The sequence below is a fragment of the Anser cygnoides genome, chromosome 13 (assembly GCF_040182565.1).
Source record: "Anser cygnoides isolate HZ-2024a breed goose chromosome 13, Taihu_goose_T2T_genome, whole genome shotgun sequence".
NCBI classification, from domain to species: domain Eukaryota; kingdom Metazoa; phylum Chordata; class Aves; order Anseriformes; family Anatidae; genus Anser; species Anser cygnoides.
Genome location: NC_089885.1, coordinates 15,392,688 through 15,418,077, shown reverse-complemented (window position 1 = coordinate 15,418,077; position 25,390 = coordinate 15,392,688). Strand labels below are relative to the sequence as shown.

The 25,390-nt window shown below is 50.2% G+C and overlaps 1 protein-coding gene across 8 annotated transcripts in view; it reads right to left on the bottom strand.

Annotated features, from left to right (window-relative positions):
• Positions 1 to 25,390, bottom strand: part of PCDH19 (protocadherin 19) — a 175,970-nt gene that overhangs the window by 129,747 nt on the left and 20,833 nt on the right. For 7 of the 8 annotated variants that reach the window (XM_048077355.2, XM_067005021.1, XM_048077359.2 and 4 more), the window contains exons 3-4: positions 20,359 to 20,417; positions 16,954 to 17,126 (exon numbers count right to left, since the gene is read on the bottom strand). In XM_048077355.2, the coding sequence (XP_047933312.2) occupies positions 16,954 to 17,126; positions 20,359 to 20,417 (232 nt within the window). The remainder of the gene's footprint in view (positions 1 to 16,953; positions 17,127 to 20,358; positions 20,418 to 25,390) is intronic. The other variant, XM_048077347.2, reaches the window with a different exon arrangement.

The window sequence follows — 25,390 nt, the reverse complement described above, 5'->3', positions numbered from 1 at the left end:
TGCTGGCCCCTGAGTGGCAGGGATTTTACCTCTGAAACTCCGCTATTTACGCATCAGCTGGGGTATTCAATACAGGGCTCATTAACATCCTAGCTGAGCCATCAGGCTGCATACGAGAACAGAGCGAGCAGGATCCGGTCCTCAGAGAGGAAAGCACTCCAGGATCCGATAGACCTTTTCCATCTCTAACCATTATGGCTCCGTAATTCATATGCACAGCTCCCATTAATGCTAATGGAAGTTACTGTACTGTGTGCACCGAGTGAAGAATACAACCCTTTGACTTCATTACTGGAATTCAATTTCATTAACACTGGATACAGAGGGATTGTCCTAAATACACTCTTTCTTATATTTTTTTCATGTTAATGTAACCATTTGAGTATATTATACCCTGCAGAGATGGAAACATTTCTAGTCTGTTTAAACACATTTCCCACAATTGGGAGCAAAACTTTGTCTCCATTTATGCCTTTGACACCAGCTGCCTTCCATTTAATGGGACTTTAGTTGCTAAAGCAAATTAATCCAAAGGTTACTTTTCTCTGCTATTGTCAAATCTGAAGCAGACAAATTCAAATAGTCTGTCTCGGGGTAATGCAATACCAGCCACGCATCCAAATTCCAATGGCAACAATGAATCAAATTATTACCGCATCCCATTCAAAATTAGGTGTCGTTCAGAAAATAGCTACTTGACGATTCTGATAAAAATCCAGCAAAACAGAAATTACAGCTGCGGATGATAAGAAGCAATCCCCAGCTGCTTGTACCTGTCGCAGAGCGGGGCCAGCACAAACCCAAGCAGCTTCAGTGCAGCTGTGCCACTTCGCACCAGCTGAGAGGCTCCTGGGCAATGGCTATCGTAGCCTCCTCCAGCACCTCTCCTAGCCAGCAGGGAGCCAAACAAGCCATCTGCATCCTCATCCTCATCCGCATCCTCACCTGCGTCCTCATCCTCATACTCCCCCCTGCACGCCCGCAGCCGGGACAAGGCACCTGCTGTTAACACAGGGATGCGCTGGGTGTGTGGTCAGAACCGCGGCCCTAAAGCCGGGGGGTTCAAATTCCCTCCCCGCTCGGCAGCAGGCACCCGGGGCCGGTGTCACAGCAGCTCGCCCCGGGGACCTCCTCCAACCCCACACTGCTGGCCACCCGCCGATGGGCTCAGCTGGGGCTCGGGGAGGGGAGGGCTGAACTCGGCAGCGGGACCAAGGAGCTGCGGGGGGACCCAGGAGCTGGGACACCCCGTGTCCCGACCCGCTTGCCCTGCGAGGTGGGATGCAGGGCAAGGACCGTGCCTGCCCCCTCCTCCCGCACAGCCGGCCCCACGCGGATCTCGCTGCCTTCGGAGGCTTCTGGTACTTCGGCGGAACGAGTGAGAAATGAAGGAGCTGAGGTTATAAACGCTGATACATAATTTACTCCTATTATCAAGATTAAACACATCTCTGCATGCTTAGCATAAAACAACTGCCTTTCCCCAGATTTCTCAAGGACATGCATAAACTTCATTATTATCTAAATAATCAAAAGAGGATTTCAATAGAATATTTAACTGTCTGCCTACTGGAAACTCACAGCCTTAATCTAGCACTGATCCTCTGTTGTCCTTCATGTAAATATTGTTGGGACGTCAGCCAAAGCCTAGGGAAGTGAGCTTCATCTTGGTGGATGGGAATCTCTCGTGTCAGATACAGTCAGCCTGACTAATGAGACCTACAGCTTGCCAAAACCTACAGCCTTGCTGTCTGTTCCAGCCATTGAATGCGCTCAGAAACCCAGTGGCACCAGCCCAGCAGTCTACAGATCCCAATCAACTATCAATAGCTTAAGTGTAAGTGATTTTGTATGAAGTATGAGCCAAATGTGTTTCCTTTCTCAGTTTTAGGACCTCCAGTATTGTTATTGCACCAGTAATGCTTGCACGGAATTAATCATATATGTACCCACAAGGCAAAACATTATGAGAAGCTCTTTGTACTTTGTAAAAGTACGCAGCTCTGAGGAGTGGAGCGAGCTGGAAGGCTTCCCAGCACGATGGGGCGTTCCCCACTGTTGAGCGAGTAAGGGAATTTATTTTTTTTTAAACCAAAAGCGTTGGTTCCTGGCCATTTCTCATCATGACTTTGACCTCTCGCTCCTCCACACTGGAGCTCAACATTATTCCCTCCCTGGTGCTTAACTCTTTGATTTTTTTCCGACCAGCAAGAAGCTTTTCCGTGCTGCTGGAGTCCTTTGTCTGAAGCACAGGGACAGCCCACGACGAGACGCTGGCCGAGGCTTGCGGGTGCACGAGAAAATCCCAAAGATGACCGAAGGGAACTGGGACAACCACGGGGGTGGTTCTGCAAAAGCTGCTCTCAATTGTCCGGCATCCAGCAGCGCCCAAGGGCTGATCCAGCACCGTGACTCACCACGACGCAAGGACGCCCCTGTTCCTCTTTGCCTTGACCTCCTCGCAGGGCTCAGGGGAGCGCTGCAGCTCCACGCCCCCGAAGGATGACTGCGGTGCCAGGGGGACACAAGCCGGTGGTGAAGCCGGCCCGACGGCCACCGCGCGCCTCCAGAACTGATCGCAGCATTGGCAAAGCCTGGCAGTCTGGCCCATCTAATTCAGCAGAAACTTAGTTCTGGCAATTAAATTCACCCTCATTAATTAAGAGAGCTATCATCATAGTGTATAAATAAACATATAAAATTACTATAAGGTCAACAGCCAAATCCAGAACCTCGTAGGCTTATAATATGTCGAGGGAAATTACATTACCTGCGAGTCATGGACCGAGATCAGCTTCCACCAACGCAGGTGGGGCTCCTGCCCCATCGGCCCCCATCTGCGTGGGTGACACTGAAAACGAGCCTTCTAGTCTGCCTTGTGCTGTAAGCTAAGAGCCGAGGGGAGACGGCTGAGCAGCAGGAACGGAAAATACTGGTATTTTCATAACTTGTGTAAGTACTCCAAGGATGCAGGTGGCTCTGCGGTGGGTTTGTCGCAGCCGGCCAGGCAGGTGGTGACGGGCTCCTGCAAGGGTTCTGCCATTTCGCACGCACATGCCAACAGTGCTCTGATGCTGGGAATGCACACATATTTTAATGTTTCCTCCTTTCTGTCCTTATTTAAACTTAGGAGGATAAACATCCTCCCTCTTGAGTTTCTCCTCCACCACTGACAGCTGGGCCATGTTGGAGCTGGGACAACTAAAGGTGATGTGGCAGCACGGGGGCTGAGCTGGCTCCGCTCTTTGCTCTCCTGATGCTTTTCCCCTCCCTCCACCTGCACCCCCATCTCCTCACACCCACACACGGGCGAACCCTCAGCCCTCCCAGCCCAGCTGGTGCCCAGCTCTGGCTGGGGCTGTGCAGTCCTGAGGTCTCCAGCCGGGGCAGGAGGCTGCTGCTCGGGCAGGGTGGGCTCCTGGCTCGCTTGCTGCCCGCGCAGCCTCAAGCGAGCTCTGATTTCGCAACGTCCCTCCCCTCCTCGGCGCGTCTGCGGTGCTGCCACGAGGTCAGGCTGGATCGTGTCCGCTCCTGGCCCCGGTTCACAGGACTGTCAGCTACATCGCGCCGCGGCATCGTTACCCCTGGTGATGGCGTGACAGACGGACAGAGCCCAGCTGGATTTTCAAAACCTAAGCAGTTCGCAACACTGACAGGCGAAAAAAAAAAAGAAAAAAAAAAACAACACCAAAACCCACAACCCTCAGTCTGAGCAGGTTTTATCTGGAAATAGCAAAAGCCAGTAAGTGTAAGGCCCCACAAAGTCACTCCTACTGAGCCACTTTGCTGACCAAACCTTTTAACTGTCACTGGAAAATAAAGAGCGATAGGTACAAGCCCTAACCGTCGTTACCTGATTAGTCTAGTCCCCACCACATCCTTAATGCGGCGTTTCTTCAAAGGAATGAAACAACGCCGAAATGACTGATGTAATTCGGTGCTTTCAGACAGAGCTAGCAAAAGGAGAAGAGTCGAGTTCGCTACATCCCAGCTCACCGCAGGGCTGCGGCGGCCGCCCAGACGTGCCGGGGGTCGGTGCAGAGCCGCCGGCCGGGCGCCCGCTTCCGCGGGAGAAGCAGCAGCACTGCGGCCGCAGCGCAGGGCGCCCCACGAGCCGGCGCTTTCGGTCCCTGCGTGTCCCTCAGCAGCGGGATCAGAGCTGATCTCCCCTCTGAGCACGACAGCAGCGCGGCTTCCAGGCAGGCCGATGCGGTCCTGCGGTAATTCTGCTGGAGCCTCTCTACAGGGATCCACCCTCATGTTTCCTCGCTGTCTGCGGCACGCAGATGTAATGGTGCCTCGCTGCTGCTGCATACTCTGCTCATTTCTAAAACACTTACACATGCAGCATGCATTAGAATTAAAAAACCATTAAACCTCGGAAAGGAAAAACTTTGACAGGATGCGTAATATACTAAGTATAATTAATTAAATTGGATGAGGCACTGGGGGACGAGAGAAGAGTGGATGGAGACTGTTCTTGGAAAAGGGATGGTAATGCACTAGCGTTCAGTGTGTGCCATTAAGTAAGAACAGTCTTGGAAGAGGCGAGGATGAGCAATGGGGGCTTCGAGAGACGGCACCAGCCAGTTGGGCACCTCAGGTGCATAGCAAAGAAGGTGGCAGCAGCCAATTACAGCTCTAAAGACGATAACGAAGGCAGAAAAGGCACCCAAGAGCAGGCAAAGCAGAAATGTCGCTGAGGTCCCCGAGAAGCGACACACCACCCCGCCTCCTCCTGCGAGCTCCTCCGTGCGGGGGCTCAGGGTGGCCGACCCCATCCCAGCTCCGCCACCACCAGGCACCTCGGGGCCAGCACGGGCACGGGCAGGCGGGAGGCAGATCCTCCCGGGAGAGCACCTGGCTCTCTGTGGGCTTTTTCTTCAATTATTCCTACTTTCAGGCCTGGCTCCCCAGCGTGGCTTAGCACGCGGCTGCATCCCCTCCCGAGGTGGGGTGGGAAGGAGCAATCAAAGCTGGGGACGGGGGGGGGGGAAGCATCAAAGCCAGCCCCAGCCGACGCAGCAGGCACAACGGGATGAGACAGACGCAGTCTGGTTGTTCAGCAGGACAAAGTTTTAACAGGCTTAACAACAGCATCAGCACTGATCATTAGGCAATTAAAACCGCTGAAAGTTGACAAAGCACCAGGTCCAAATGAATTATCTCCCCAAATCCTGCAGGCAGGAGCATGGAAAAGAGAAAAGTCATTGTCAACAGCTTCTGATAGCTCACCAAATGCAGAAGCAGTAACTGAAAACTAAAGGGCTGCTGGCTGGAGAGATAAAAGGGAAAGTCCGGGAAATAAGGTCTTTGAAATCACTCTCATCATTTAGGGAGTGGTGGGAGGGAAGGTCCTGGAAACACTGATGGAACCAGGATTGCTCAGCCATCAGCAAGAAAGGACTGTGTGTCCGGAAAAGGGAAGGCGGATTTTGGCTGGGGGAGCTCGCTCCTGAATCATCCCACTGCGGTTACTTGCTCAGCTCTGCACACTGCTGTGTGGCCAAGGGGACAGTTGTGTTCCTTGAGGACGTGCCAAAACCCGCTCCTCCCACTCCTCCCCGGTCCTGTACAGCTTAATCTGCATGGGCCACGGTGGCTGCGTGCTCCCTCCGCTCCCTCGTGCAGCGCGGGATGCGCAGCTCTGTCACGCTGCCTTGCTCCAGCACAGCCCTTCACTTTGAGTGACTAGGCACGCTTTTAGGAAAAACATGCAAATGTGATTTAAAGACTCTAAGTGATACAGAATATATCACGTCCCTTGGGAGCTTGTTCCAGGGGGTAATTATTCTAATTCCTAAAAGCATACGTCCCATTTGCAGCTAGAATTTTCCGAGACACGCTCCACCCTCCAGCAGCAGGCATGCCTTACTTGCTGAATTAGAGAGCAGCAAACACCTCCTCCCTGAGCACCCTTTGGATGGGGGCTGAGATGACCAGTGGGAAGCCCAGAGCATCTCCCCGGGGGCTGCCATCTCTCTTAGGTCCTATTTCAAGCCCAACGGTATCTGCTTAAACAGTCCCACTGGATTCAGCAGGCATTGAGTCAGCTCCTAAATCTCCAGACAAAATAGGAACCAAATACACGTGTTTGGAAAGTGAAAGTCAATGCCTTCAACAATTCCCAGAAGCTTCTGTGACCGCCCCTGATGCAGAACAGCCCCCAGAAAGCAAGGGGAGATTTCTGCATGAGGGCCCTCACAGACGAAGCATCTCCTCTCCCCCTGGCTGCCAGGGCTTGGTGGTCTCCGCAAGGCACATCTGCCCAGTGAGGGACGTATAGTGAATCGGCAGAGGAATTTATAGTGAATTAATTGGGCATTTCTACCAAATAACAAAGGAGGAAGGCTGATGAAGCAGAGGTCAGGTGATTAGAGAATTGCAGGTGGAATTGCTCATTTTAATTACATGTCTTCATTAACGTGAGGTTCCTGGATCCTACAGCGATGACTACTTCATCTAAATATTTGCATGAGTGGTATTTGCATGAGTGAATACACTTCCACAAAAGGACACGTGGCTGAAGGGTGGAACAGAGACAGAGTTTTCTTTGAATTTTACAAGGGCGTTTCTGTCACAAAATTATTTCAGAGAGGAGAAACACTGTAAATGTAAGATAAACATTGTTATGAGGCACATTTGTGACCAGAAAAAGAACAGCTCAAGGCGGATATAAGTGGCGAATGAAGTAAAACATGGGTTGTACCTGAGCTGTTTGTGTCTCCCTGGCACTTGAATGAGTTTGATACAAGCATCACGGTTACCTGTTCTACTGACAGCCCTGAAAGGAAACAAAAGTTTCGAACAAGCCAAACGCATTCAATCTCCTTGAATAATTTAGGCTGCTGAGTTATCATGTGCTTCATGGACTGTCATCAAGAGAAGCTGTACTGCAGAGGAAAGGTCTGTAAATCAATGCATCTAAGGGACCAAAACTCATCAGAGAGTGGCTGCAAAAGCACTGCATGTCAAAACAGATGCAGAACATGAAAATCAAGCGGCGAGTGTCACAGGGCAGACTGCAGCCCTGCGCTCCCAGGGACGGACTCAGAGGAACAGCAAGGACAGGAAGACTGGAGCATCAAGAAGACACAGCTTCAGTTGAAACACGCTGGTGAAAAGCAACGTCGGCAGCACAAATAGCTGGTAAACTCAGAGAATGAAAAACAGGAAACAAATGGAAGTGCAGTATATATATAGTGGCCCATCGACAGACCCACCTGGGTGTGCCAGACACTCCCCAACGCTATTTATACATTCCACTAATGTACCTACCGCTTCCAATAACACTTCTGGCTCGCTGACCTTTCCTTATTTACTCCTACGTATGGTTTTGGCTTCAGATTTCTAGCCGAACTCCCAAAGGGTAGATGCTCCTTTGTAGCTTCTCGCTGAGCTGTACCTAATCCAGAATCAAGATGACTTAACCGGGGAGAGCCGTTCCTCTTCCAGTGCAAACCCGGCGGGGCTCTGACCCTCACCTGGGTCCTGACCCTCACCTGGGTCAGAAGCGGTCTGCACACGGAGCCAGCTAGCTGGAGAGCACGGCCCAGCAGACAAGGCAGCACCTTTTGCTGCACTCACACCACCCCCCTCCTCCTGTCCCTTCTGACCACCAAAACCAGAGGAAAAGGACGGATTTTTAAGGCACCAGTTGACACCTTAATACACGAAGTACAGTCCTTTTACATGCTGCAGTCGCCAAGTGCGATTTGCAGTAGGACTCCTGAATCTTTGCAGAAGTCTGGGCGTCTTTAACGAAGCTGACGTTTCCAAAGCAGCCAGAGGAATCAAATGCCAGACCTATTTTGGTTTGCAAGTGGTGTGGACACCTGCTTCCTTCGGCTTCGCACAAAAACTCCAACCAACGCCCCTCACCCTCCTTTGTTTACCGCTTAAATGGTGCGAGAACCACCGCAGCATCCACTCTCCCCACCACGCAGCCAGCAGAGCAAAGCCCTCTCCCCAGGAAGGGCCAGGAGCTACTTGCTTTAGCTCCCCACCACCTGCAGCTGCGGTGCTCAGCACCCTGCAGAAGGAGCTGTCCCCCCCCTCCCTGCCCAGCCCTCCCCTTTGCCGCAGGAAACCTCCTGTGACCGTCCCCACGCCTCCGCGCCGGTGCCAGGGACGCTTTGTGGCTTACGGTTCTCAAGTGCTTCCGTAAGATGCAAGGTAGCATCTGTGGTGAAATCTCACAAAATGATCCGAGATAGTTTTCTCCAGCTGGGACTGATTGAATATAGCCTGGGCACCGGATGATGTGGGAAATCATTCGTAGCCGAGCACAAATTGCATGCATAGAGGTAATTACTGCAGCACAAGGTTGGTAGCACCACTACCCACATGACAGTATATCTCAGCAATTTTCATTTCCTATCGCTTCAATTCAGACAGGGATTTTTTCATCTTTTTTTTTTTTTATTTTTTTGGTTCAATTTTCTCCTTTTCCTGCAGGGACCCACTTTAACCCAGGATTTCTTCAGGATAAAGCTCTGTCTTCACAAAAGCTAGTCTTGCCCCATACTCAGATTTTCTCCTGTTGACGATCCCGGACCTAGGGCACAACCCTTCCCGACCTGACTTCACTTCCACGCCCCGAGCGTGACCATCTCTGCCCGAACATGAAGCGACACAGTGGTGGCAGTCGGTCACCTGCTGCTCCGTGCTGTCACTCGGAGCCGTCTGCGGGTAGCAGTAATGAAACACAACACGCGAGTAGCTAATGAAGTTGGTTACAAAGCCAGCCATTCTCCACACTTGAAAGGGGGTGAAAACAAGGAAAACGGAAAAAAAATATATTTCTGCTGAAAAATAGAAACGCTAACAGAACTAATGCTGAGAATGGGGAGGTTTATCATTGCTACTACAGATACTCAGCAAAAATGGGGCCACGTAATGCTTACTGTGATTATACACATTGTGGCTAGCATATATCTATAATATCCTTGCTATGAATAACTTCTAAATAGACACAGAGGTTTAATGCACGGATACAGACAAACAAAGGCAACACAAGCACCAGCCTGGGTCTGGCCAGGCTCTGCTTCCCAGCCCAAGACACTCAGCTGCACACCTGCACGTCTGCAGTGAAGAAAAGCTGCAAAACTTTTTAATAATTCTGTGACCTATTTAAAAATATCTACTCTCTTACATTCATATATGCTGTATAAGAAATAAAATATAGCACTCAAGAGCTTTGAGTGGCAGCACTTCCCTTAAGACAGATAAAAGCCGCAAGTTCTCTTTGCTGTTTGGTGCCAATTATTACAGAGTTTTGACTTATACATTATTACATAGATCATTTAGTAAAACAACCTCCATACAAACCCTGTGCTACGTCTCCCTTCAGTCGTAATCTTCTGGAGCTAGAGCATTTTAGACACTCACCCATATGCACCTCCTTTCAGAAAATGGTGGGCTCCTTCCCCTGCACCATCCCTACGACACTTTGTACGTGACGCAGTTGTAATCAAGAGAGGTTCAAACGAAGAGGGGACTACGATTTTGCTTTATGGCACATATAAAGTTATTCGCAGCAATTTTATCACTAGCAGGGAAAAAAATACCAGCCCAACTTGTACCAAAAGGAGGCAGGCGGTGTGACAGCCCCCCTAACTTGCTCCTCACCCCTTGTCGCCTGGCCGAGGCGTCGGGGACAGCTTCAAGGAGCTGCTGGAAAAGCCAACAGCCTTTGCTGGCTGACCCAGAGGAAGGAGTGGGGATGTGCTCACCACCCTTTGAGCCCAAAAGGGCGATGGAGGCAAAGGCCAGCGCTTCCTCCTCATCACCCCTTCATGACTGGGTGCGTGTTGCGATGCACCGGGAGTTATTTAATTTGACAGCAATTGCTTGTGACCAGACCACCGCTCTGTAACGCTCCATGCTAACGTGATGCCGTGTACCAAAAGCCTGCGGAGGCCGAGGGTCAGTGCACTGTTTGCAGTGATTATTCCTTTAATAAAGGGCCCTGTATTTTCCAGCGGCAGCAAAATTGATGCAGGTTGCCATGGTAAGCACACACTTTCCCATTTACTAGAATAATAGACAGCTTTGTATAATTCACTGATTTCAGATGATTTCTCACCCAAAGAGCAAGTCGCTCGAGTTACATAAGTCACCTGTTGTTTAGTCAATCTGGCAATTTTAATTAGAATAAATTTTTATGATTCCACTTTGCAACACTTAGAGCTGCTCTGCCACCAGAATGTGGAGATGTCTGTAAATTATACAGGCTCCAATCACATCTTTTTCGGTGTTTTAATTACAGTAACATTACAGCATTAATCATGTAAGCCTCCGTTAAACAAGTAACAGCCATCCTCCATCATAATTAAAAAGAAAGGCCAAGCAAACAGGAGCTTTGGATTTTACCATATTTCCTCTGAAAATTGTATTTTAACTTAAGAGTTCCACAAACAGTAGTTCTATTTGGCTGTAATTAGTGTTGTGAAGGAAACACCAAAAGGTTAATAAGAGACGGTTAGTTTGTAATGCAAGTTTCCTGGTGCCAGCCCCAGCAGTTCAGTCTGTTTTCAGAGTCATTAACGATGTAGATTGATTACGGGAGGAGATCGGGAAGTGCTCACTTGCTGCGTTAGCAGAAGGTTAGTTTTTATTCATATACCTTTCCCACTGCTAAATATGATGGCCATTACCTTGACCGTTACTAATCTTAACTGCTGTGAGACAGAAAGAGTTAATGGTTTCCTTAGAGGTTACCGTCAAAGGGAAAAAAGCCTACATGAGCTTTTTTGGCCTGTTTATAAGGGAAAAGGAAGCTGCAAGCTTCACTGAATTGTTTATTTATCTTAGAAATATTTGAAAATCTAAGTATAGTGTGATGTTTTTGGAAAAGGATGAGCTGGGAGAGCCAGGGAAGCAGGTTAGCACCGCCTCGTCCTGCAGCTGAACCCTAACACAGATCTGCCCTTCGAGCCTTTTGCTTGGGACTAGAGTTTTGGAGTGATTAACAAAACCAAGCACACACAGAAGTTGAAACTATCTGGTCAGAAATATCACTCTCTGCATCTCCTACAAATTGTTCTCCAGTCACCCGGCAAAAATATGGATAAGCAATAACTAAATTGGACAAAATCTCATTAAAGAATACAATAAAACTCTAGAAACCCACCAACTTTCCAGATTGATCATTCATCCATTGCAAACCTACACAACAGGGCATGGATCCAAGTTTTAATTTTCCTCTCTAAGTTGCCAAAATGTTCACATCTGGTGAGTATTTTCTGTGCTTACACAGAAAGGACTCAGGGATCTAAAGGTTCTAACTTCTGTGACCCTGGCTGAGTATCTGCAGTGATGGAGACACTGCAAGAATCATTTTTAATGGAACGAACGTGGAAACTGAAGAAAGAGTGCCAGGAATGTGGGATATATGATAACGCTTCTTATGCAAACAAAGGAGGTTGCACATCTGTTTGTTATTTAGCTCTGTTGCTGTACAAAAGGGATTGGCTTTCATTTATTTCTAAGGATATGACTTCAGTGTCACCCCTGCCCCACCACCAATTTCCAGAGAGGGCTCTTCTAAGCTCTACTCAGGCAAAATGCAGAGCTACGAACCTAGAGCAGAAGTAACGCAAGGGACCCGTTGTTGCCTGCCACAGCACCAGTGCTCAGATTAAACCTCTCTGAGTGACCGCTGCCCTGCACAGCGTGGCGATAAGGGCAGCTGGGCCCCTCGATGGGCCAGCCTGGTCCAGTGCCCAGCTCTGAAGGATCTGTAAGCACCACGCCAGCCAGCCCCGAGCTGCCCCAGCCCCTCTGCTTCTGCAAGGCTTTGGCCAAAGCAGGCTTGGATGCTCGGTAGGTGATCGCTTAAAAGTGCAGGACTCATAAGACAATCAACTCCTCTTCTTATCCCAAAGCCCAGATTACCACTTCCCATAAAAACCCTTCTCTGGGGCTTCAAATTATTTTGAAAAGCTGACTGCTCCCTCTGCGCTGGCCATTGTAGGAGCACCACCAAGCTCACTTAGGCTGTTTTACTGAAAGATCTATGCAACAATACAGAAATCAGAAGAGCTACAATAACTGACGTTGCCCTGTAAAGAAAGCTTACAGCATTTATCCATCTTAAGGGATGTGCTGTCACTCACATACGAATGTTATACTTTATGTCTTGTGCTGCATATACAAAAATAAGAAAGTAGGTATTTTATTCATTTTTATAAACTTCCAGAGAAATGCAGCTCTATTTCCAACTTCCAAAGCTCTAAAATATGTCACTTGGGTCTTCACATTCATATAGCTCTATAGCCTTTCTGCAGAATAAAAGGGAGTTGGAGGTGGAATGACTGCTGGAAATTAGCTTCAAAATCAACAGTTTCTAATAACTGTGTTTGCCTCCCGTTAATACCATTAGTCATGTTCTCAATTCACGACTGTAATGCACCCAGATATTATGGAGATGAGCTTAAGAACCAATTGGAATATTCTAGATAAAATCTGATCCAGTAAATGATGATGTATCTGAATAATTAGGAAGGCAACCAGCAAGAAAAGTTTCACTGAATATCACGTGCCTGGCTCTCCTTTACATTCAAGTCTATTTCTATACTATGCAATAGTATAAAGAAGACTTAACACAAGCATTTAAATATAACCCATTTCTACTCAAAGAACCCTTCATCTTGCTGGAGTTTATGAGAGTCAGACACAACTAGACTACCTTCGTGAGCAAAGTTAATCAAACATGTTAATGTATGCAGGATCAGGTCTTTACCCAAGACATTTCATGCCAACCTTTATTGCTGATCTGGCACCAGGAAAATGAAAACGATGCCTCTAGAAGCAATTCTTTGAGGAGACACATTACTGACATAAAACATTGCTTAAAACCCCCGAGACTTTGATTTTAAAGCTTTTCACTATTTTATGTCTGAGGTGACTATTTCTAACACAGGCTTTTATGATTAGTGCGTGTTTATTATTTTTGTCTTTTCCTTTGGATTCTATTTTTGTCTTAAGCAGTGAATCACCACTTCATTGGGTCAATAGTTTTCCTTCCACCACTGTTGATAAAAATACTGTCCAGCGCTGGGAATTAAGGTACGCTGGAAATCTGTTGCTTGCAACATTATAAACACATATTTGAAATAGTTCCTTTCTGATTTCTACACTGACAAGAGCTCCTGTGACTTACAGAGTACAAGAATGGTTCTGGCTCAAGGCAAGGTGAAAAAGGTAATAGAAAATATTTAAGCAGATCTGTGTACCTCTATACGTCCGCAAAAAGAAAACAAGCCAAACCTGCATAAATGATATGTTGGGAAGAGGGCAAAGGCATTAAAAAAAAGTCCCAGTATGAGCAAAACCAAGGGAGGAATAACTACCTGAATCACAAAACAGAGTATCTAGCCTCAAAGATGCTAATTCAGGTCCTGAGGGATCTAATCAACCTCTTTGTTGAAGTAAAGATAAAACTTTTTGACAGCAAATGCTTTCTGATAAAATGGAATTTTCAATTACCCTGCGAAACATCTGGTCCATGCTGCCACTTACGGAGAAAAGCACCACCACACTTTGCAGTGCTAGAAAATCCTTCACGCTGAGATTTCCCCGCGCTGCTGGGAGGAATGAACGTCAGGAGCTCCAAACCCGACAGCAAAGCTCCCACGGTGCCGCGTCCCCCAGTGCTGCCCCAGGGAGGCACTGCCGATACCACGGGGCACATCACCCCAGGCAGTGACTCGCAGCATCCTCCAGTCCTCTGATTCAGGATGACACCGGGCCCTGGGGGAAATCCGCTACGAACTGCAGAGAAATCGGCCAAGATACACGCGGGGAGCCCAGAATTTACCCCCATCCTCTGGCAGCCTTCTCCAGCCAACCTGAAACCTCGCCGACATCCAACAGACACTTCCAAACCTCTCGTCCTCAGACAAATCCATTCGAAAGTTCAGCTGAGAGCAACGTTAGGAAAAAAGTGCATAAAAATTCCTAGCAGTGCTTAACACCTCTGCAAATAAACAAACAATTAAGCAGCAGCAAGGCAATTGTGAGAAGTGGAGCAGCGCCCGATGCCCGCATTCCTGAATGTCCCATTTGGTATCAATTAGCAGGGGAAGGAAAACAATCCTGCGCGATAATGAACTCCAAATTGGGTACATATCAGAGCAATTAAAGCAATCTTTTCAACTGATGAATTTATAATCAATAATTAAGATCCTGAGGTAAAAAGCGACTGGGCAGAAGTCCTACTTCCAAAACAAGCGGCATGGCTGAGCTCCAGGCAGTATTTCTGATGACCTGCTGCTGCCCACTTAAGCTCGACACCCTTCACACAACAGTTTGCCATTTTTCTGGAAATCTAGGTCATTTCCAAAGGAAGAGAAAGGGCTCCTGCCAGAGGGAGTGGCACCAAGGCAGTGAAGCCACCTCCAACCAGGGGGTGCTGATGGGCACTGAGGCCACCCGGGGGGAGCAGCTCCTGCCCCGTGAAAGGATATTGAGGCATCTTTTGGTCTGGAGACCAGTTGTGCCTGAATAAGACAGTTTCACAAGAAAATAATTTATTAAACTAGCTTCGATTTTTTTCCCCCCTCAAGTCCACAAGAGTTTGATGTTGTCTTGAAAGACCAGGCTCCAAACCCACAGGCCTCGAGATTGATTTTAAAAGCCCTACAGGAATTTGGACGCATCCCTGCCTAACGCTTTCTGCAGGAAACCCAGCACCTCAGTACATGATGGCTGTCCAGATGGGTCCACGCTAACCCCCCGCACCAGCATTGAAGAACTGTCCTGCATCCCCTCGTGATTAACGTTCTTTATATCAAGACGTCGCCGAGCTGCAAGGATTTGTGCCAACCAGCGCCTTGCCTCGGCAAGCCCAGGACTACCCATCAAGCACGTAAAAAGACTCCTGAACTAATGGACGAAGCCTCAAAGTTCTCCCCGATGAACCACTGCCCCAAGCAGAGGTCCAAGCTCCGTGGCAGAGCAATCCACCCAGGCTCCCCATCAGCCACGGACCAGCGCCACGCAGCATGCTCCCACTGGGGCTGCACGTGCTGGGCGACCCCGCCTTGGGTAGCGGGTTGTTTCCTTCCCGCCCCCGTGTCTCTGACCTGAAACTGGGTAAAAATCACAAAGCCAGAGCCATCGCGTGAGAACTCCTGTTATTGCCGTTGTCTGAGTGTCTCAATTTTCCTGATTATTTCATACGGCCCCTGCTCGACAAATCAGCTGAGAAAATACTCTCTTTAACCTTTTCTTCAGCTTCTGTGCCAGCGACTGCCCACCTCTCTGCCTGCACTGCTCCTGCCGATACTCCACCAACACCTCCGTGCCCTCGCAGCAGGTTCCCCACAGCCCCGCATGGAACTGGGGATGCACAGTTTGCCTTTGGAAGCTTCCTCCTGGCAATGATCTTCATTTTTTGGGGGTGTTTTACAGGCAACAAGGAGCTCTTGTGGCAATGGACTGGACTAAACTTATTTCTTGTGTAACTCGTCCAACAACCTCTGCCTCCGACTCCTTCTCCTTAACTTATTTGCATTGTTATCTGCTGAGCAACAGAGACAGCCGGCAGACTTATCAGAAATTTAATCTCTGTAAAACCCTATCTGCAGTCCATTGAGATTGGTTTTTTTTTGCTGAAGAAATGTGACAAAAAATTAACAGATGTTGCTCAGACCATTCAGCAGGACGGGAATCAATTATGAACATTTTTGCACCTACAGTTGTCCCTTACTGCAAACGCAACTTAGGAAACCCTCTCCTGATCAAAATGAAAAAGCATTTCTTTGTAATAGAAGAATAATAAATGATAGCTATCAGCCTGCATTCTCTGACACAGCACTAGTCCTCAGAGAATTAAACTGCCACCGTACAGTTATATAAATGTTTAATTTTTTTCATCTTTGGCCACAGTAGGGTTGTCTGGAAATACATTATCACTGCAGATGCCATCCCTCTCCAATTAGCGTGGCTGGCAGTGTGGAATGGGTAGGTGACCTCTGCATTCCTGTGCTCGCGGAGTCTTACAGGGTTAACTACGGCCATTTAACAGACTCTATCGAGAATTAATACAGCGATCAGCTTCTCTCCAGAAAAAAAAAAAAAAAACATTCAGCAGCGCAGATGGCAAGAACTCTTTCTCCCCCATTTGACTCTTTTATGACAGCAAAACAAAGGCTTTTAATGATGTTTACCATGAATTGAATTAAACAGCTGAAGACCAGTTCATAATCACAGCATTTTGTTTTCATATCCTTAAGTCTTTTAGCAGTGGGGCTTCCATTTGAGCCTCAGCTACAGCTTATCTCAAGATATAGCCAAGCGCCCTGAGGCTTCCCTGTGCTGGAGCACCAAACCGCATTCATACTTCTTAATTGAAAAAGACAGGATGTTTGCATAGGATGTTTGCATCAGTAAGACATTAAAAGCGACATTCATGCCCAAGTACAAATGACGTCTTGGGCTCAGCTGAACTCCTCTGACTCCTCTCCTCTAGCTGACACTAGGCTGGGTTGAGATCGGGGCTTCAACTTCCAGCCGCGCACGTGGGGATGTGTAACAGCTGACAGCACGTCGAACGGGGAAGGGACGCAAGCCCCTCGCCCACCAGCCTGGGCCAATTTCTGCAGGACCTCTCACTAGTGGCCCGCGCGCTCCGCCAGCCTTTGGGGGAAGCCATTTGGGCATCGCCTGCGCAGCAGGGAGCAGGAAGGGGGTGCTCTCCATCCGGAGGCACGAGCCCCACACTTGAAGCTGGTAATTCCTGCTCTAATCCCAGCTCCGCCGCTCACGCGCTGTCACACGGGTGCTCGGGGTTTTTCATCTGTGAAATACGGGATAATCCTAAACGCTTACCTACCTGACAGGCGTGGCGCGAAGATTAATTTCTATCTACGCAGCGCTCTGAAGATGCGCAGCCTTATCCCCAGCCCGCGCTAAGCTTCTCCCCGCGCGCCCGGGGCCGGGGCTCACCTGGCTCGGGGCCCTGGGACCCCATGGAGGGGACGCTGGTGTTGAGCACGTCGTTGACGGCCGTGTCGCAGTAGAGGCCGCGCTGCACGTCGTGCTCGCTGTCGGTCTGGTCACTCTCCTCGTGGCCGCTGTCCTTCAGGCTGTTCCCCTCCAAGTCCTTGAACGTGGAGCTGCTGGGGGAGACAGGGCAGTGAGCTGGCTGTGCCACCAAGCGCCCGCACCCAAAACGCAGCACCCAGCTGTGGGCTGCTCGCGCGTATGGTGCCAGCCCACGGGTCAGGACACGCGGGTATCGAGGAAGCTGTGAGTGAAACAGGGCTTAAGAAAATGGAAAATACATACACATCCAATGAGCTGTTTCTACAACTAGGCTTCCTCATGTTGCATTACCTAATATTAAAGTTAAAAAGGATCTCAACTTTAGCATTTTAGGTTATAGGCCAAATCCTAATAGCTTCAAGTTTTAAAATTAAAGCCTTCCGGGAAACAGGAATTACTTCTCATGATGACGATATCATTCCTATTTTTAAAAACAACCCCATGATTCTGGGTCCAAGTTCGCAGGGACTTTGGGGGAGCTGGCAGCAGTCCAGCTCCCTGACATCCCCTGCAGCTGCAGCTGCCAAGGCCAGATTGGGGGGATACGAGGGCTGAGCTGGTCCCAAATTCCTCATGTCCCTGTCCTGGCGGCCAGCCCGGAGGGGCAGGAAAGATCTGCATCCTGGGTCAAAAGCAATGTGAGCACATCGAGCGACCGGCACATCCCCACAAACGGGAGAGTAGCGGTGGGTCCGGGGCGCCCGCTGTCCTCAGCACGTCACGGGAGGGATTTTATAGCCCTTCTGCGAGCAGGATGGAGGGACTGTGACGTGGGGTGTCCCCTTCCCACCACACCTGCTCCCAAGGAGCCAGCGAAGAGCATCTCTGCACAGCGGGTGTCCTTGAGGGTGTGGGAAGCAGGGTGCAGAGGCACTGGCTTGGGGAACAGCGGCACGATGGCCCCAACAAACAGAGCGCCTCGCTGCGCTGCCCAGCATGGACATGGGGACGGGGCACGGAGGATGTGCACCAAGTCACCCGGCTACTGGCACCAGCCCAGGACCAGCTCTCCTCCTGGAACCTCAGGGGCCAAGAGGCTGCCAGTTGGGGCCCACAGACAGCTGCATGGATGAGCCTCCTGCTGCCCGCCAAGCCCCGCGACACCCAGCTGCTGCAAGACAGGAACATCTCGAGGTGCACAAAGCGTGCCTTCCCCGGGGGCGCGCACACAGGCCGGAGCAAACGGGAAAGCAGAGGCAGATGCCAGGGGGAAAGGAAAGCGTTTGGGAAAGGAGGGCTGCCAGAGAAAGCACCCGAGAAGGGCGGGGAGGGAGTTGTGACACCTGCCCCATGCCCTGCCTTTGGCCCAGCGCCGTGCTGGCGCGGCCCTGCTGGCTCCTTCGCTCCTCCACCCCCGGGGCAGCCCGCACCCGTCGGGGGCTCTGCTTGCACCAACGGCACCGAACTTCCTCGCTGGCTGATCCGGGCCGAAATGTCAGCGCAAGGAGCGGCCTGCGCTTCAAAGCGCCGAGGAGCTGCAGATTTTCATTACTTTGTGAAGCCCTTTTGCGTCTCCACGGAAACCAAGCAGACCACCTACCAACCGAAGCTTTGCAAAGCACGCGAGGGGGGGGCTCTGAAATACATATAAATTGGTAAACCTTCAAACATCACCTTTTAAATAAAGATGTCCCTGTTGAAGCCACTGACTTTGATTCCAGGAAACATCAAAGAATTTTAAGTTTAAAAGCACTACAAATCTACAATTCATTTGTGTGTGTGTATGTGAGTGAGAGAGGCAGGCAGACAACACAGCAAAAGTACAAATGGATTAATTAAAGTGCTGGATTTGAGAAGATTCACTCACCAGAGATAGAAGAGCTACAACATCTTCATAAAGGCAAAGGATGAAAATGATGCCACAGTATGCTACAGAAAATATTTTTGTTCTTAGATGTCTGCACAGCATTCCTGGCATCCGTTGTACTTAAGATACAAGACAAAGGTAGAAAGCGAGGGGAAACGCTGTCCTACACGGTGTTGCTGTTCCTAATGTGCAGGCAATCTGTGTTACAATGCATTTATCTTTCCCGCAGTGAACCAGACCGTAATGCAGCAGCCACACAACACGTTTCCGCGGCTGACACTTCTCTAAAGGATGGGCAGGTCTCAGGGAATCAGCGGCAGCAGCATTTCCCAAACAATGCCGTGCCGGAGTAAACCCCGCTGTGGCAGGTGGGAGCGCTGCTTGCCTTTATGTTAGGTGTGAACAAGGAAAGATTAATAGATTTGGTTTTTTCCAGGGTGCCTGCAGACTGCCTTATGAGGAGCGATGTGGCGCAGGCAAGCCATCTCTCGCAATCACATTAGCATCGTTAAACATCACACGCAATGCAGGCAAATATACCTGCCCCTCGCTAGCTGAACCCAAGTTGCTTAAACAACGCGCTTGCAGCTCCCATAGTCCTTATATTTTTAAGATGTAAACAAATGGGATCGCAGCCAGGAAGATAATTGGATTTTTTTTTACTGCTCAGAGCACACCTGAACAAGCCAGGGCTCGCTCCTTCTCCTCGCTGCATCTAAGCAGCATCCTGCGGCTGGGGTGAGCTGCCCACGGCGGTACCTGGCCTGGGGTGCCGGGCCCTTCGCAGGCTCCAGAAGAGGCAGTGAGGGAGAGGGCAGGCGGGAGAGCTTCCTGCAGGGTGACGCTAGCCACTCGTTGGTTTGACATGACCCGGGGGAAATGAGTGGGCTTAAACTGGGTCAGCGCAGGCATGAACCCACTGGGGACGTCTTCGCCACTGGGAGGACACCAGCAAAGGCAGGATTTTATCCAAAGAGTTAAATTTACCCGTGGGTAATTGCTAGGTTGCAACTGAACTGATGATTTGCTTTTTTACCCCTGGAAGGGAAATCTTAGCAAAATGCTGTTTTGCCTCGGTATTCAAACTAAAACAGTGAGCATGCATCAAACCCAATTGCCTGCCCCCAAATGAGATTTTTTTTTCCCCGCCTCACATGGCAGGGAGATCTCACCATCCAAATCTATCATTTTATTCTTGTGCATTCAAATAGAATAAAATCTATGAATTTTAAAGTTGTCAGGGTAACAGCGCTCTACCTAACTCGCTGTAAGTTCCCAGTGTGAAGGAGCCAAACAGAAGAAAAAAGACTTCCCTTTATTGCAAACCAAGAGCAATGGGACTTAATAGGCAGTAAATACCGTTTTTAAAACCAAATGAAAACTCTTGAAACATTTTGCATATAAAAAAAAGCAAGTAGCATATAGCACAGTGAGAAAGAACATTAAATAATCTGGATTGGGCTGGGCAAACCAAAAGGCTTTCAAGCCAGCCTACATACCTCTTTATTAAATGAGCTCTGCTGTTCACGTAGTTGGAGTCAAAGGAGTAGTTCTCAGTCTGGAAGGAGGAAAAGAAAAGGGAGAGGTTACCGGCTGCTTGCTGTGGGGTCGGGGGCAGGCAGGCGCACAGGGCCCTCTGCGTCCTGTACAAAGCAGCAGCCGCCCACGGGGCATCACCCGGCACCTCGGGGAGACCGGCACCTCGCCTCGTCCCGGCACCTCGTCCCGGCACCTCGTCTTGTCCCAGCACCTCGCCTCGTCCCGGCACCTCGCCTCGTCCCAGCAGAGCCAGCACCACCCCGGCACAACTCCAGCCCCCGCCAGCCTTCACACGGCCGCGCACCGAAAACCAGGCTGGCTGGTGACCACAGAACAATTTGCGGAGAAGGAACAATGTGACTGCGCTCCGTTACAAAACTAATTGCTTTTAATTCCCTGACGGACTCGGTTCTGTGTGTGTCAATTTGACTGAAAGTTCAAAAGGTATTTTTCTTATTAGTGTATAATTAACATGTTAAAATATTTATTGCATAGATATGTAAATGCCAGCAAGGTAATCCCCTGCCGGAGAATTTAATGTGGGCACTTTTCTTTGTTTTAAATCATTTCATTTGCAGAGACAATGGGCTCTGTTATTAATTAAAAAAAAAAAAAAAGACAATGGGTGACATGGTTAAAAGTTGGAGGGGAGCAAAAGAGGGGGAGAAAAGTCAATGGATTTGTCATTGTAGGCAAAACTCACTGACAAACTCCGTCGCGGAAACACCGTCTTTGAACCTGAGATTACACAGCCTGGGCTTTCTGGTTTTCATAGCGGGGATGGAACAAAGAGAACTGGCTGAGAAAGAGCAGCCAGAATACAGGGGAAGAGAGCAGGGTGCTACTGCCCCTGAGAGCCACGCGTTGGGATGCAGCGGGAGCCGTGAGCTGGGACGTGGTGGGATCCTCTTGGTGGGGATGTGGCGGGAGCTGCGTGGTAGGACACGGTGGGGGCTGTGTGGTGGGACGCGACGGGAGCAGTGTCCTGGGAGCCACGTGTTGGGATGGAGCGGGAGGCATGAGCTGGGACACGGTGGGATCGATTCGATGGCCGGACCATGGCAGGAGCCGTGAGGTGGGATGTGGCGGGTCGGAAGCGGCGTCCTCCGAGGCCAGGAGCGGGGAAGGGCCGCGCGCCCCAGCGGCCCCATCCTGCCCTCCCGCGCTGCCTTCAGCTCCTGCTCGCCCCCGCCCCACGGCCGCCCCCCCTCCCAGAGAGCCGCTTGGGGATACTATGGCCTGTTTTTACGGCAATTATGAACATGGTAAAAATAAATGCATGCATCTTTAATGTCTCAATAAATAAAGGAAAGCAGAGTCTGCTGCTAACGTAATCACAACGGCAGGATGGAGGGAGCGGGGCCGCTGCAGCAGAGCCGAACGGGAAATCCAATCGTACCCTGGCTGAGGTTATACTGCTGTACCGAGATAATAAAGCAAAGGCAGCGTTGGTTAAGTGTGACCTTTTCTGAAATACAGCACAATATCTAATTTACCAAACAGGAGCCTCCCAGAGAGAAACATGCAAGGATCTGCGAGCCGGGGGAGTTGGCCTAGCACTCAGCACAGCTCAGTTATTACTTTCACATAGTAATTACTGCTGTAGAGTCACGCAGGAGATTTACTGCACAAACTACTGGTCCCTGCAGTTCTTGCATCCTTGTTCCTGCAGCACGACTTTGATTGTTAAAGCGCTCTGCGTCTCCGTAGGAAACACACACATGTATTTTTAAAACACACAACGCCAAAGATTTAAACGCTGCAGAACATTTCTGATCCTGTCTTTGCTCGCCAGTCCTGCCGCTGCCAGCCCGGGGGGAGATGCCACCATACCCCGGGATCTCACCGTGGCACTCCCCGGAGGGATGGGGTGATTCCCAGAGACCAGGGCTCTGCAAGGGGGCTCCGGCAGCGCTGAGCGACGGAGGGCAGGAGGGATCGGAGGCAGCTTTGGGTAAGCAGAGAGCAAACGTCAGCGCGTGCCCACACATCACAGAGCTTTTAATGCGCTCAGCTCACACACCGCGCTCAGCTCCACACAGGCCAACCTTCAGCACCCAAGAGCACCCAGGGCCACCTGCCAGGAAGCTCAAGCTGGTTTCACCAAAACCCCACCGAAACATCACTAACACCCCACCAAAACGCCCCCGCTCTCGGTCCTAACAGGCCGGAGGAAACGCTGCGCATGCTGCCATCCATCCCAGCTTCTGCTCCGGCCCAGATCCAGACCTCGCGCTAGATCTGGCCAACAACCCTGGGAGCTTTGTTACCGATTTCTGATAAAGTAAAAAAATAAAAAAGACAAAACCCTGGACCGAGCAAAATCATTGGCAAACGAGCAGTCCCCCAGGCTGCAGTTTGGTTGCCTGCAATAACGCCCCCCCCATGGGGACCCCCTGCTCCACGCCTCACCTGCTGCTCAGGATGCTCTGCACCACCTTGCTCCGGAGGATGCAACACCAAAGACGTAACGGAGCGGCTCCTGGGGGGCTTTAGTCATGCCCAGGGTCTGTCCCCAGACTTCAAACCCAGCACGTCACTACAAGAAGCACTACCAATGCAAATCCCTTCCAGATACCAGGCAGGGCACGGAGCAATGTGGCAACAGGGACAGGAGCCGGGTACGCTCCAGGTGCTTTACGAGGCAGCCCAGCAGTTTATGAGGGCTCTCCTCAGCTGTGGGATTATCTGTCAAGGTTATCTCCATGCAGGCTACGCGATCAAAACAGGAGAATAAAAAAGGAATGAGATTTTTCATGGAGGAGGGCTGTTTTATAGTTTGCATTATTCAATCGAAGTTCACTTGATTTAAATCTAGTTCATCCTGCAAAGTGCAATCACTTACAAACAGAGGCAAAACGACTGGGAAGAACGTCTCCAACATGTCAACATTTTAATTGGAAAAGAACACGCTCCCTCTCTTAATGAGGCGCCAAGAACAAAGTCAAAGCACAAAAAAGAGGGCCAAGGTAAGGCTCATTTTTGCCGATGAAACACTGTGCTCTTCATAACATGCATCATCGAGAGTCCAGCCCCCTTTTTCTTCATTATTTTGGCAAAAGCAAACAAACCGTTACTTTCTTAATGATCAGACCTGCTCCTGTAAAAATCAAAGGGGAGAGGGAGAGAGCCCAGCCTGTGTCAAGGGCCTCCCTCCCGATGCTGCCAATTCTCATCTCCTGCTCGTCTCAGTGTGAACGAAGGATGCTCAGCGCTTGTCAGGATCCAACCCCAAGCCGGCGTGCTAGGAATAAACCATATATTCAAGGCATGAGGAAGCGCTGAACAGCATCTAGCATGGAGTCTGCGGCGTCGGACCGCATTTCTAGCTTGCCCTCCCCAGGCAGGCGTGCTCGAGGCAGTGCCATGGGGGCACGGCGCTGCTTACCTGGGTCCAATTCAAAAAATGCCTTTAACTGCTGCCTTAGCAACACAAACAGAAATGCAGCAACAGACCTACTCGGAATCAAGCAATCAGCAGGGAAATTTTAAACTTTTTTTCTTCCCCAGCTGCTGTTGAGGACTGCCATTCCCATTACGTTTCAAGAAGATGCACAAGCGCCGGTTCAACTCTTCGAATCACAGAATGGATTCAGGTCCCTTCTGGACCCGGACGTTGGGGGGTGACAGTGACTTGCCCGTCAGCAACAGGGAGCTGACCTCATCTCTGCTCCTCCTCTGCCTGAAAAACCAGAAGTGAAAGCCAGGGCGTCCCGAGGCAGCTAGGAAGGGAGCTAGGAGGGGAGAGGCGGTGCTGACGGGAAGGCCAGCGGGGCCAGGGACCCGGCGGGGAGCCACCACCTCAAAGAGGCTGCGGGGGGAAGCTTACAACCCGGTTCTCCAGGAACGTGTTAAGCCGCTATACCTCCTCACCTCAGTAATTCAGGGCCTGTTATTCCTGAGTTTCAGCCGTGACGCAGAAAACATACAAATGAGCATCTCTAAAGGCACCGAGAGGCCTCGGTGCTGGTGGCTCGGGGTTGTCACATCGGTCCGCAGGCAGCAGGGATGCACAGACACCCGAAGTTCCTCCTGACCCGAGGCGGGGGCACCCGTCCCCCTGTGCTCCTGACCCGCAGTACAAATCTACAGCGTCTCCACACGGGCCGCTGGCTCTTCTTCTCACTTCGGGGTGAAAACATTTCCATCTTCCTACAAATTATTGTAAACCTGCTGCAACCTCCTGCCAAAGCGTGTAGGAACCCTTCACGAAATCAGCTTCATAAAAATGACACATTTAGCGCCACTTTTTCAGAGTTGCCCCTTGAGCCTTTTTTTTTTCCTACATGCCTTGTTAATAAAGCTTGCATGTCACACTTTATTACTAGAAAACAACGTGGACCTTCCTCCCAGGCTGCAACGTGCATCTCTTGTTGGGGGTTTCAGAAAATCCTCCCAAAATAGGCAGCGGCTCCTCTGCGCCAGCCCCCAGATCTGCACGGGGAGCCCGGCTCCCCTGGCCGCCTGCCGGTGCTGCAGGAGGATTCGGGGACCACAGCCACGTCGCAAAACCACGCGTGGCCCCCACGATGGGGAAGGCAGGGCGGGTGATGCTGGTTCTCCCGTCTCCTTTGCGCCTCGGTCCTGCTCTCCACAGGCCGATCAACCACAGACTCCAGCATCTGTAATAAAACTGTTGCTCCCTGATAGGAAATCGCACCAACACTGACTTCTTACGGTCTGAGCTATATTGTGAGTAATACGGGATACATGTAAATTAAATAAAAACTCTGGAGCTGCACTTGTGAAACATGGATAATTTCAAAGTAGGGTCAGACGAAGCCTTGATCAGTGATGGCTGGAAGTCATTATCAGTGAGCAAGCTGCTTATTACCCCATGGGAAATAAATAAGTGGTCTGAGACTCCTTCCCACCAAGAACAGTCGCAGCACAAAACGCAACCTCAAAGCCGCTGTCACTCAAAGCGCCCAAACAACCAGCCCCGAACAACCAGCCCCAAACAACCAGCCCTGAACAACCAGCCCTGAACAA